The sequence below is a fragment of the Macrosteles quadrilineatus genome, unplaced genomic scaffold (assembly GCF_028750875.1).
Source record: "Macrosteles quadrilineatus isolate MER2022 unplaced genomic scaffold, UCM_ALF_1.0 Scaffold_2__2_contigs__length_208266976, whole genome shotgun sequence".
NCBI classification, from domain to species: domain Eukaryota; kingdom Metazoa; phylum Arthropoda; class Insecta; order Hemiptera; family Cicadellidae; genus Macrosteles; species Macrosteles quadrilineatus.
In genome coordinates this window covers 29,298,391-29,311,816 of record NW_026542595.1, presented here as the reverse complement: position 1 = coordinate 29,311,816, position 13,426 = coordinate 29,298,391, and the positions used below count along the sequence as shown (strand labels likewise).

The 13,426-nt window shown below is 35.9% G+C and overlaps 1 protein-coding gene across 2 annotated transcripts in view; it reads right to left on the bottom strand.

Annotated features, from left to right (window-relative positions):
• The window catches only part of LOC128985770 (STAM-binding protein-like), a 53,290-nt gene that overhangs the window by 5,977 nt on the left and 33,887 nt on the right, over positions 1-13,426 (bottom strand). For both annotated transcript variants that reach the window (XM_054405628.1, XM_054405627.1), the window contains exon 6: positions 8,737-8,874. In XM_054405628.1, coding sequence (XP_054261603.1) covers positions 8,737-8,874 — 138 coding nt within the window. The remainder of the gene's footprint in view (positions 1-8,736; positions 8,875-13,426) is intronic.

Here is a 13,426-nt window from a genome sequence, read left to right as displayed (position 1 = left end):
CTTAAAATATAGAATGATTATACAGTAACAGCTACTGTACACTCTCGATTATCTGAGCCCTTGTTATCCGAGCCCCCATGTTATCGGAAGTCGTTTTAGGCCTAAAAATATATATTTTTTATTTCCACTTGGAAAACAATAATTAAGTTTGTAGAAATGTTTCTGTTAAAAGTAAAGTAATAATAGTGAGTAATTTGTGATTTTTTTTAATTAATACTTTAAATAATGATTATACAGGGTTGGTACTGATTTTGGAAAATGAAATTCCCTGACTTTTCCAGGTTTTCCAGACTGATATTATACTTTTTCCAGGTATACCGTAAGACGATATCGAATAGTCAGAATCAATAATTATTAAAAAAAATGTAGGCCTAAATAGTTTACTCATAAAACCAATAAGAAAAGAATTAAACATCTGGAATCTGGAAAATTAAGAGTACCAACTAACTTAACCTCACACTTTATGTTCTACTTGGACTTGACTTGACACTAGCAGATAGACGATACGGTGCTTCTGATACTGATATATATCGATATTTTGCTTGCGATATCATCGGCTTATATCGGAAGAAACATGTGATATTGGAAAAATAACTACCATGCTTGTACCGGAGACAAAAAGTAGTACCAAACTAAACTATTAAATGTTTCAACTAACAGAATAATTTTTTTTGTATAAACTCCTACACGTGCAGTTTTTTTAAGTTTATTAAAGGTTGAATCAGTATTGGTATAAATTCAATGAGGAATTGTATTCTGTATCGTATTGAAATTGAAACGATGAATGTAGGCCTATCCTTCCGCGCATCGCGGTACTAGCCGTGTTTCCATACGTGGGATTATTATCCCGAAAACAGGATTTTTAGAGCATGAGCAGGATTTGAAGGGGATGGTGGATAAAAGAGGAGTTTTGGCTATGACGTCCGTTTTTATTTACTATGCTTTATTTTAGTGAAAAACTAACCCCAATCGAAAAAATTACCTTAACAAAATATAATAGCAATGTTAAAACAACTATTTAAACACAATATGCCTAATTTAACACTCAGAATTTAACATCAAAAATCTTAAGGGATTAAACAGGATGTCTTAACCCAGTGACCGGGATTATATTCTTTTGGTCGTGTAGAAACACTGGGAGCTCGGTGCGTTCAATCATAGACTAAGCAACACAAGTAGACTCATCATCCCATTGTAAATTTTGAAGCTTGTTTTTCGTGTCTAGTTCATGTACGTCCACACTGATTGCTGGAGTAGACAAAATTTTGTGTCTATTATTTTAGGGTTTATTTTCATGATTTGTACTATTTGGTTATAGAACAAGGGGATGAGTTATTGTTTATAAATTATGTCTTTTTATTTGGTTAAATGAGGTTTTAAATTACTGAAATAACAAGAAACAAATTGAAAATAAAACACAACCTCTACAGTTGGACGTACAGAACTAACATTAAAATTGGCTTCAGCTGTTCCATAAGGATGACAAATCTACTAAGGGAGTATGTTTTATCTATGGTTCAATTAAAGCCAGTAATCAGAGGGTGATGATAGAATGTCTGTTGATGTTCGATGTTTTTTATATCGATGGTAGGTTCCTGATGTTTTTGTTACATCGATGTTTTCGTCAAACTTCGATGTTTTTGACCAAGTATTGAGACGTAGATGCAAAATGTAGCATATCTGTAAAAAACGTAGTCTTTCAAGAGAAATTCCAGATTTTTTCCAAAATTCCCTGACTTTTCCAGACCAACAAAATTCCCTGACATTTCCAGGTTTTCCCTGACCGTACCAACCCTGTTATAGGTATTATTTGAACATAGAAATGATCCGCAATAACCTATAAAATGAAAATCACACACAGTACTAGCATTATATTTGTTTGGCCGCTAACTATTTTTGGTTAGCTGGACAAGTCGTCTGCGGAAAATTTCCATACATAATAACAAAAACAATAACAATACACCCACAAAAGCTGAAGCATTTCTGTTCGGGCATTGCCGCCTTCCCGGCTTGTGTTCCAACACAAAATGCATCTGTAGAGTATCTTTCCTTGTGACATGGATATTGATAAAATGAATTTACATCAAGAACAAGCTATTTGCATTGGACAAGGTGGTGACGAATCACCATATCTTCTTTGCGTTCTCTTCCCTGGGCAGAACAACTAGTAGAGAATAAATCCGACAACTTTAAGATATTTGAGTGAAAATCCAATCAGGTAAACCCTCCTGGTGTCGGTCATTTTTTTTTGTGGTGTACGCCGATTTTCAGGCATTTTGCAGCAATGTTTTAAAAATACCTAACAAATATACTTTGCAAAATAACTATAGGTACCTTGTTATATATTTCTGTGCAGCTAAATACATGTACATTATAATTCAGCATAAATAATGGGATTTTTATTACCATTCTATCATAAAATACCCCCGCCGCAGCAAACCTGCCGTCTAAGCGAATTTCCATTTGGCTGAATTGATTTTCAATTGATCTATTTAAATAACATTAGGTTGAACGAGTAGCTAGGTTTGCTGCTAAAAGGAAACTAATAAAGTGTGTGTTTTAAGTAAAATAATTATTGCTTAGTATAAAATGAATATATTTGCGAAGTTTGATCAAAAGATAACGATAAACAAGCAAACTACAACATTTTACAATATTCTCCATAAGAATAACATAGGAATTTTAAATTTACCATTTTTTTAGTTTTCTCCGTAACCAATAACCGTACAAAAACACTTTGATATACTGAATTGTTTGTTTTTTGAAGCTCTTTAAGAAGGTTTAGAGAAAAATTGGGAAATTTTGTGTTTTGAGGGTCAAAAGTGAGAAAAACCAATTTTTACCCCATAAAACCCTGTTCCCATGGTCCGATCATGCTGGATCGCGAACTCATTCAAGTTTATCCCGCCTTACACCTTCAAACCAAATTTCATCAAAATCGGATAAAAATTACTCAAGTTATCGTTTTCACGGACACACATATACAGGGTGTCCCACGAGAGGTGTCTCAAATTGATTACGGGATAACGGCTTAACGTACAGGGATGAAATAAAATTATTACCCACTAAATCAACCCCGAGGAAAAACGTAAAAATATTTTTAACTTTTTTCAAATACAGGGTGTGCCAAAAACTGAGGGTCACTTGTTCGAATCTCGGAATTTTCAAATGTAAACATGTGTCATGTTATACATCATTTTAAAGGTATTAAATAGACAAACATTTTGGTGAAAACAGAAATTAATTATCTTATTCCGTTTCAAAATGGCGGCAGTTTTTTTGAAAGAAATCTATATTTTTTTAATACTCTGTATTTCCTATACCAATGCATTTAGCACTTCTCCGGTTGCATTTTCTTACTCGTTATGAAATTAGCTTTACTGTGATATGCAACAAGTAACGGTTTTTTGAAATAATAAAAATTCCAAAAAAATTTATTTTAGAAAATTTGCAAATGCTCATTGTTCAAAATTTTCAAATAGCAACATATGTCAAGTGGCACATCATTTTATAGGTTTTTCAATTCCTAACAACTTTGTAATTTACACTTACTTCGTATCTCTTTTAGTTTTTGTGTAAATAACAAATAACCTAATTTTCCTATATCAAATGCATGTTATTTGGGTTTGACATGGTTCAACACTAAATGAAATGAAGCCTTTAGTGTCAAACCCAAATAACATGCATTTGATATAGGAAAATTAGGTTTTTTGTTATTTACACAAAAACTAAAAGAGATACGAAGTAAGTGTAAATTACAAAGTTGTTAGGAATTGAAAAACCTATAAAATGATGTGCCACTTGACATATGTTGCTATTTGAAAATTTTGAACAATGAGCATTTGTAAATTTTCAAAAATAAATTTTTTTGGAATTTTTATTATTTCAAAAAACCGCATATCACAGTAAAGCTAATTTCATAACGAGTAAGAAAATGCAACCGGAGAAGTGCTAAATGCATTGGTATAGGAAATACAGAGTATTAAAAAAATATAGATTTCTTTCAAAAAAACTGCCGCCATTTTGAAACGGAAAAAGATAACTAATTTTGGTTTTCGCCAAAATGTTTGTCTATCAAATACCTTTAAAATGATGTATAACATGACATATGTTTACATTTGAAAATTCCGAGATTCGAACTAGTGACCCTCAGTTTTTGGCACACCCTGTATTTGAAAAAAGTTAAAAATATTTTTACGTTATTCCTTGGGGTCGATTTAGTTGGAAATAGTTTTATTTCATCCTTGTACGTTAAGCCGTTTTCCAGTAATCGATTTGAGACACCTCTCGAGGGACACCCTGTATATATATATACAGGGTGGGGCAATGAAAGCGCCCCAATTTATAAGCAGTACAAACTCAATAATATTCATCCTATGGATATAAATAGCACATCAAAACACAGCTTATCTTTTGCCATTTTAACTTAACAAAGTCATTTTTCCATTTCTTGATAAGGAAATCCTGCAAGTGACGTCCTTGTCCTACTTGACATTAGGCACTTGAAAACTCCATCAAATACTCCTCCAGCATTTCTTCAGGAATAACTTTAGTTTTTGGACAATTCTTAGCTTCGGTTTTAGCAAATCTGTGGGGTGACTTTGAAAAACCTCGAACTTCAAGTAGCTTATTAGAAACCCCCCTTCCAAAAAAAGGAGCCAACGTAAAGCTTTCAACAACAACAGCTTCCTGGCAAATCTCTTTGGACTTTTGAGTTACTGCGACTCGCACTCTTTCAACATTCGCTGGTGTATAAGTTTGGCAGCACCCACCGATTATTTTTAACACGTTAGCTGCCACGCTGACCCGATCGGGTCGGCGTAGCTCATCTTGGTAGAAACATCAGCCGACCCAATCGGGTCGGCAGCAGGATTTTACATGACTTAAGTAAATTGATCCGTGACTTTCATCAGTGGTTGTGGGGAACTTTTTAAATAGTTCTAATCTGAGAAAACAATACTAATAATGTTATAGGACGTTAATTTTTGTCACAAAATTTTTTTATTTTACTTATACATCGACTACCAATAGGCCATATTTTGCCGACCGATCGGGTCGGCACATTTTTTTTTAAACCTTAACATTATTGTTAGTGCTGAAATATTATTAAAACTTGAATCTAATGGTAATAAACTTGTTAGGAATGTAATAAAGATTAAACCGTATATTGACAAGATAGTTTTTAATTTCACAACACGTTATATGGTTATGCTAAAACTACATATTTGAAATGAAAGAAATTACGTAATTTTTGTTGAAATGACAGCTAACATTTACATTTCAAATAACATTTCAAGTCACGTACATGGGAGAAAACAAAGCACTAAATGTGAAAAATACAATCGTACAGAATAACTACCAGAGTTCACAAGGACCTTGCCTATTTATGTAAGTTCTTGAAACAATCTTTACAAAGAAATGGTTTCCCAGGACACGATTCACAAAATGTAGTGATCTTCTTGAGGTTCTTTGTTATTTTTCGGTTTCCAGTTCGTGAAGCTCTTGCATAGCATACTTTACAATTCTTCCGGGCTCTCCTTTTGTTCTTACCCTCGCCTACAAATATCACTGTTTCAGACAAGTGGTTATGTCCAACATGTTTCACTGGCTCGATTTGTCCATCTTGCAACCCTAGTAGTGCGTACACAATCTTTTCCCTGAAGGTCGTAATGGAGTAGAGATGCTTATTCTTACTCTGAGAGTTGACGCCGGCTGCATCCTTGTAGGTGAGCCACGCATTGACGACCGCTGTACCCAGTAGGAACTCTTCTGCGACCTTATGGTACCATCGCATAGATTTTCTAATGGCTGTGCTGTACGACGACATCTGATCACTGACATCAATCCCCATCTTCGCCTTGTTGTACTCGACGATGACAAGAGGTTTGAGAATGGGTTTGCCCTGCCTGGTTTTTTTCCCTGTATCAACATAGTCAGGAGGATGTTTGGTTGACATCATTCTCACTTCCCTCTTATCAAACCATTTGATTTGTGTAAACGATACCACTTGGGTACTCAAGACATCTCATTTCACCCTTCTTCAAGGGGTCATCGGAATTAGTGCCAATGGTTTTTTTATGAGGGAACCAGGCCCTGTTGCTGATAACACTTCCAACAAGGTGAGTATTCCTTGCTAGAAGCATGTGGGCAAGATCAACGGAGGTGTAAAAATTATCAACATACAGTGTATGCCCTCGGTCCAAATAATCTCTCATGAGGTCCATTACAACTGATGCTGCTAATGTCAGGTTATCTTCAGTTCCTGTCCCAGCACCCATGTAAACTTTCATCTTGTACGTGTAGCCAGCAGTGTCGCATATTTTAAATACCTTAATGCCGTACTTGTGGGTTTTATTTGGAAGGTATTGGCGAAATAGAAGTCTTCCTCTGAAAGGGATCATACTCTCATCGATAACCACATCTTCGCCAGGAGTTTTGTTAGTCTTGAAGGATTTGTTCAGGATTTTGATCAGAGGAGATATTTTACCTAGTCGTCCATCTCGCTCCATGTTCAGATTGTCGTTAAAATGTCAGAATCTCAAAAGCAATTGGAAACGAATTCTGCTCATTACCTTACCAGCATCAACATTCTTATACAATAAGTTTTTCGACCAATAGTCTGTCAGCCGTGGCATTGGCACCCATCCATAGTAAAAGGCCGAGAAATTTTTTCATCTCATTTGGATAGGTAGGCCGCCATTTACGGAGTCTGCTACTACGATTCAATCGCAGTGTACTTATAACTTGATCAGCATTACGATTAGTTTCATCTACCATCATTTCTATTAAATCATCTGTTAAAAAAGCATAAAAATATTCTTCTGGTTTTGCATTTTGGGGCAGGCCGAAAGCAAACCTCGATGCTCCTTCAAAAACAATGTTTTTATGTTTGCCTTCAAACGGCTGCCATTTATCAAGTTAATCTTTTTTCATCTTTAACTTTTCGTCCTTTGTTTTCAAACATTTAAATTTTTCTCCTAAGTTAATAGTGTAATCTTCCATTTCTATATTTACATCATCACTTTCACTCACTACAGTCATATTTTCACTAAGAGAATCAATCATTTCATCCGTACCATTCATACTTTCTATGAAACCAACCTTATTGTCATCGATGCCACTGCCTGCCTCTGAGTCATCAGTAGGGTTGAAATCCGGGTCATCGTCTGTGTCGTCCATTTCACTGTTTACATTACTGCCCCAACCATCATCACTTACACCATCCATATTTTGGTCAAATTCACTAGAAGGAGCTTCGATTGCTCTTACTATATCATCACTGCCTAGATTATCACCCATATTGAACTAACATAATACAACGAACCAAACTTAGACAGAAAACACAACACGAACAACAGCTCGAGGTAGGCCTAGACTCAGCAGACTGACATAAAGGCGCGAAACTGATGGCGGGAACATTGCAGATCAGCGAAAAAATGGACCAAGAGCCTTTGCGCGGGAACAGCTGAAGCGCTGCCAACCTCTAAACGAAATATACGCCGGTATAAACGTGGGACCGATCCATTTTTTGCCATTTTTTGCAATAAATATTCGTTGAAAAAAAATCGCTGCCGACCCGATCGGTCACATTTTTTTTAACATTTATTTTAACAGTTCTAAAGTATATCTTGTTGTATTAGTGTAATATAAACACAATTCAAGTAGAAATATCGAAAAATAAATAACAGTAAAAGTTGGCATTACGCCGTAAATTTGGAAATAGGCCTCGGCAGCTAACGTGTTAAGGTTTAAGCGTTTATCCTAAATAATTTTACCCAGTTCACCATTTTTTTCCAATCTGGAACAGTGCCATGTTGACCAAGGATGGAATGTGGTCCAAACAATCTCTGGGTTTTTGCACAAGAACCACTATTTTAAAAACAGGTTTGCACATCAAAATCTCAGTGTTAATAGCCTCGGGCATAATATTTACTAAAATGGCATAGTTTAATTGATGTTTTAAGCACAGCTGATCATTCGTTGTTGCAACAATTAACATGTGACAGCTAAAACAAATTGTGGCGTTCTCATTGCCCCACCCTGTATAAATCTATACATATATATATATATATATGTATAAAAATTTGGAACGAATGGCGTTTTTGGCCTCTGGGGACATCAAAATGAAAAAGTAAATCGGTCCCGGGCCTAAGTCTTACAATGAGACCTACGGTAATAGCTACTTCCCTATAGGGAAATTTGCTAAAAAGTACTTAGAAAGATAATAATTACAAATTAAAAGTATGAAAAATATTTTCGTGTCCCTGTTGTTATGAGTAATTGTAACTAAATGAAACATGTGAAATAGCCATTTATTTCTAAAATTATAGCAAAAAAGAAAATATGAACATTAGTATGGTTAACTTAATTTTTAGGACGGATAGAAAAAACAAAAAAGTGCACTTTTATGCCGTATAGGGGTGTGCAAAGTTTGGTATTCCTGGTGTAACCCGTTAAAAAGTTAACAGGTGGTGTCCATACTTTTTCCCAACCATACTTTTTACTCATAAGGTGAATAAATAAAAATTCATGGTTTTCTTACATGAATGTTATTCCTATTGAGAATAAGTAAACATAGGTAGTTTGCTTGTTTGTGTATCATGTGCTTCATTCACATAGGTCAAAGATCTAACTAACTTGCATAGTTTCACTGCAAAATTAATCACCGTACATAAACGGTTGATATAAATTAATGTGATATCTTATAGCGAGCGGTACTGGCTAAATGTCACTTACATGGATCCATCCGAGAGTGAGCAGCTCCCTTTGATCAGAATATTCACATATCTCCTCCTCGTTTTCCATATTGCAGTAGTCTGCACCACCGTGTTGTTTCGGAACTATCAGGTGGGAAATGACTAGGTGGTCGTGGTCCTACAACCATATCACATGTTGTATCACCACTCATCAGACAACGTAAACTACAACAAGATCACATGTTATATCACCACTCATCAGACTATGCAAACTATTGGGAACTATCAGGTGGGAAATGACTAGGTGGTCGTGGTCCTACAACCATATCACATGTTGTATCACCACTCATCAGACAACGTAAACTACAACAAGATCACATGTTGTATCACCACTCATCAGACTTTGCAAACTATTGGGAACTATCAGGTGGGAAATTACTAGGTGGTCGTGGTCCTACAACATCACATGTGTCACCACTCACCAGACAACACAAACTATTGGGAACTATCAGGTGGGAAATGACTAGGTGGTCGTGGTCCTACAACATCACATGTTGTGTCACCACTCATCAGACAACACAAACTATTGGGAACTATCAGGTGGGAAATGACTAGGTGGTCGTGGTCCTACAACATCACATGTTGTGTCACCACTCATCAGACAACACAAACTATTGGGAACTATCAGGTGGGAAATGACTAGGTGGTCGTGGTCCTACAACATCACATGTGTCACCACTCATCAGACAACACAAACTATTGGGAACTATCAGGTGGGAAATGACTAGGTGGTCGTGGTCCTACAACATCACATGTTGTGTCACCACTCATCAGACAACACAAACTATTGGGAACTATCAGGTGGGAAATGACTAGGTGGTCGTGGTCCTACAACATCACATGTGTCACCACTCACCAGACAACACAAACTATTGGGAACTATCAGGTGGGAAATGACTAGGTGGTCGTGGTCCTACAACATCACATGTTGTGTCACCACTCATCAGACAACACAAACTATTGGGAACTATCAGGTGGGAAATGACTAGGTGGTCGTGGTCCTACAACATCACATGTGTCACCACTCATCAGACAACACAAACTATTGGGAACTATCAGGTGGGAAATGACTAGGTGGTCGTGGTCCTACAACATCACATGTTGTGTCACCACTCATCAGACAACACAAACTATTGGGAACTATCAGGTGGGAAATGACTAGGTGGTCGTGGTCCTACAACATCACATGTTGTGTCACCACTCACCAGACAACACAAACTATTGGGAACTATCAGGTGGGAAATGACTAGGTGGTCGTGGTCCTACAACATCACATGTTGTGTCACCACTCATCAGACAACACAAACTATTGGGAACTATCAGGTGGGAAATGACTAGGTGGTCGTGGTCCTACAACATCACATGTGTCACCACTCATCAGACAACGTAAACTACAACAAGATCACACGTGTCACCACTCACCAGACAACACAAACTATTGGGATTCAGTCTGTAGTCCAATAATTCCCAAACCAAACTACCCATATTCCGGTGTTTTTTATTCTCAATAGTCGGCAGTCATGCATTGAGACTTTTTCTCCTCTACCTCACTCATAGTCAGGAAATACAAATTCACAAATTAATTCAATATGATCATAAAGAGCTTAATATTTTACCAGGTTTTTACATGACAGTGGTAATGTTAAGTAGGTCAATTTGCTCTATATTTAGTCTAAAAAACACAGGCAAACCTATCTTTTGAGCAGTTTATGAACTCATTAATATTTTTTCTCAGAAACTTAGGTTATGCTTAAGTTTTGCTGAACCTCAGATCAGCTGTATGCTGTTGTTTCAAGGTAGGGTAAGGTGGAGGGGATGGAATTGCTTCCATCACAACCACCTACATTTTGTGAACGGAGTATACCTAACACAAGTTGACTTCCCATCCCCTTGTAAAATATGAAGCTTTTTTTTTATGTGAGGTTTATAAATAAATAAATAAATAAATCTTTATTGTCACATAACGTTTACAAAATATAGCAATGCTATAAAACAGGTGACATTGTCAATACAGTATACAAATACCTTAAAACTAAGGAGTTATAAATGTTTAAAAAATAAAATGAAAGCTCAATAGAGCAATGGGGGAATTGCGGCACCATCTTCAAATTGAATACTTCGAATTTTTCGTCTAGTTCCCCGTAGCCTAAGCGAAACCGCTCGAATGATGGAAAGCTGGCTTTGGATCCTCAACCATCCGATGATTTGGGAGTATGGTTTTCTCCATTTTACAGCCAGGGCTTCGCTTGTTCTCCTCTGAAACGCTTCATATTCTTTGTGGGGGACTCCTTCCGTGGAACATATTAATGGTGTGAAGCTTCCTCTGATGTCTTCGGCTGCTTTGTCATATTTATTGTGTTTCTGAACAGCATGGTTTCGAGATATTGTTCCCCATTCTTGGTTGGCGTAAGAGGGAGCGTTAGCATTAACAATGCGATTATCAAAAAACGCTACTCTCTCAGCCTCCCAAATACCATTAACTTTAAAATCAGCTTTTAAAGCAGGCACATTGTTTGCAGGGTCAGCTTCTCTCATAATAGGCTCGACTTCAACCCCTTTCCAGGCCATATTTGCTATCGCAGCACAGTGGTCTCGATGTTGATCATGCCCATGTTTGATCAATCCTCCTTTTTTACAATTTAAAGCATGTGTAAGATTCATAGGTTGATCACAACCATCACATCGTACTGGTAAATTTCTTAGTGTGCGGCCATAGCGAATTGACAAAGCATCTCTGAATTGATCCGGGGACAAATCCGTATGATCAGATGCACATGGTGTCACAGTTAACCATTGGCTAGTATTCCCTGCTACAATTCTAATTATTGGCTTCTTTTGAGTTTCAGGAAGTAATTCCATAATTCGTTCATTATTTGCTTTAGCCAACGTGTCTTTTTCTAGTTTTCTCTTCTTTTTTACATCTTGTAGTGTTGATACATGATCATTAATCTTTAATGGTTGTCCATTTTTAATGGCTAATATTAATTTTTCTGTGCATTGTTTTGATGTTTTAAATGAAATACCATCGTTCTTTGTCGGGTCCTGAATATTTAAGCCTCCAAAACGAGTAGGGAGAGAGAACAAGTCATGTTCAAGTTCAGAAATCTCTTGATCGAAAAGGTTGGGAGTGAAATGGCGATGTATGGCAGTTTTTAAGTCTCCGTATTCTTCACTAAATCCCTCTGTTACTCTTTGGAGAAATGCCCATTCATTTTGTAATGACTTAGTAAAGGCAGTATACGCTGCTTGAGGACTTTTATGTGCAGCTATGCCAAATTTCTTTATACAATCAACCCATTTTTTTACTTTTTCTTTCACGAATTCCTTCTTTTCTTCTGAGCTACCAATAATACCCCCTAAAAACCTGTACGATGTTACAATTTTCACTTGTAGGTCTCTGAAAATTTCTTCTGCTTTTTCTTTATATTCAGGTTTTACTATCAATACACTTTTCTTGGGTTCTGGGTAATACCCCCATTTTGGCCCTTCAGCACATAAAGCATTAAACCATTCTCTAACTTGAAGTATTTCACCGAAACATGCAGAATCATCAGCGTACCAGTTTTGCTTCCAATTTAGGCTTTTTAGTTTTTTTACCAAAGGTAATATGCCAATTGCATACATTAGCATGCCTAAAGGGTCTCCTTGAGTGGTTCCTTCTTGACTAAGGATGATTTTATTGCTTCCTCTAAACATAATGGTACATTGTGAGGTCCTAAATTTCACTTCTCTGGAAATGCTTTTAGAAGTTTTACTATTAGTAATCATCTCATCACATATTTTATCTTTTCGATTTATTTGGCTGACTATACTTTCATTTGGAATTAAAAGTTCAAAATGTCCACAATCCAAACGGCCGGTTAAAAGTAGGTCCGCTGTAATTTTATGAGAGGATCTTGATATTAATGTTGGTTTATTTTCCAAATGGATGATTCTAGTTTTAAAATGTTTAGCTTGATAAAAGATGTATTTGATTGAAAATCATAGTCATATGTTAAATTGTTTGAAATGTATAAATAAAGTTTTGTTGTTTTTTAAAAAGGAGTTATAAAAGAATAAAATAAACTAACGCTATGAAAATAGAAATAATTGTTGTAGACAAAATAGATAAACTTAAACATTGCATTTAAAATACCAAATAATTACACATCTTGATCACATAAAAACTCATCTATACTATAATATGTTTTCCTTAAAAGAAAATTAGTAAGGCTGCTCTTGAAATGCTTAGACTGTATTCTGTTTTTGAGCTCTTGAGACAATTTATTAAAAAACTTTTTGCCCATGTATGTCGGAGTTTTTTCTACTAATGAAAGACGGTGCCGCGGATATTGAAAATTATATTTAAACCTAGTATCGTACTTATGCTTGACATTTTCACTAGATAATTTTTCAAAATTTCCCTCCACCATCAAAAGTGTTTTAAAAATGGTTAAACTCGGAACAGTCATTATCCCTAATTCTTTAAAAATAGGTTTACATGATGTTCTCCAAGGAGCAAATATCATTATTCTTAAAAACCTTTTCTGTATCTTAAAAATTAAATCAATGTTTGATGCAAAGCCCCAGAATTCAATTCCATACTGAAGAATTGAATAGAAGTATGCATAATATAACATCAAACGAGTTTTTAAGTCAATTGTGTTTCTTAAACATATCATTTGATAACA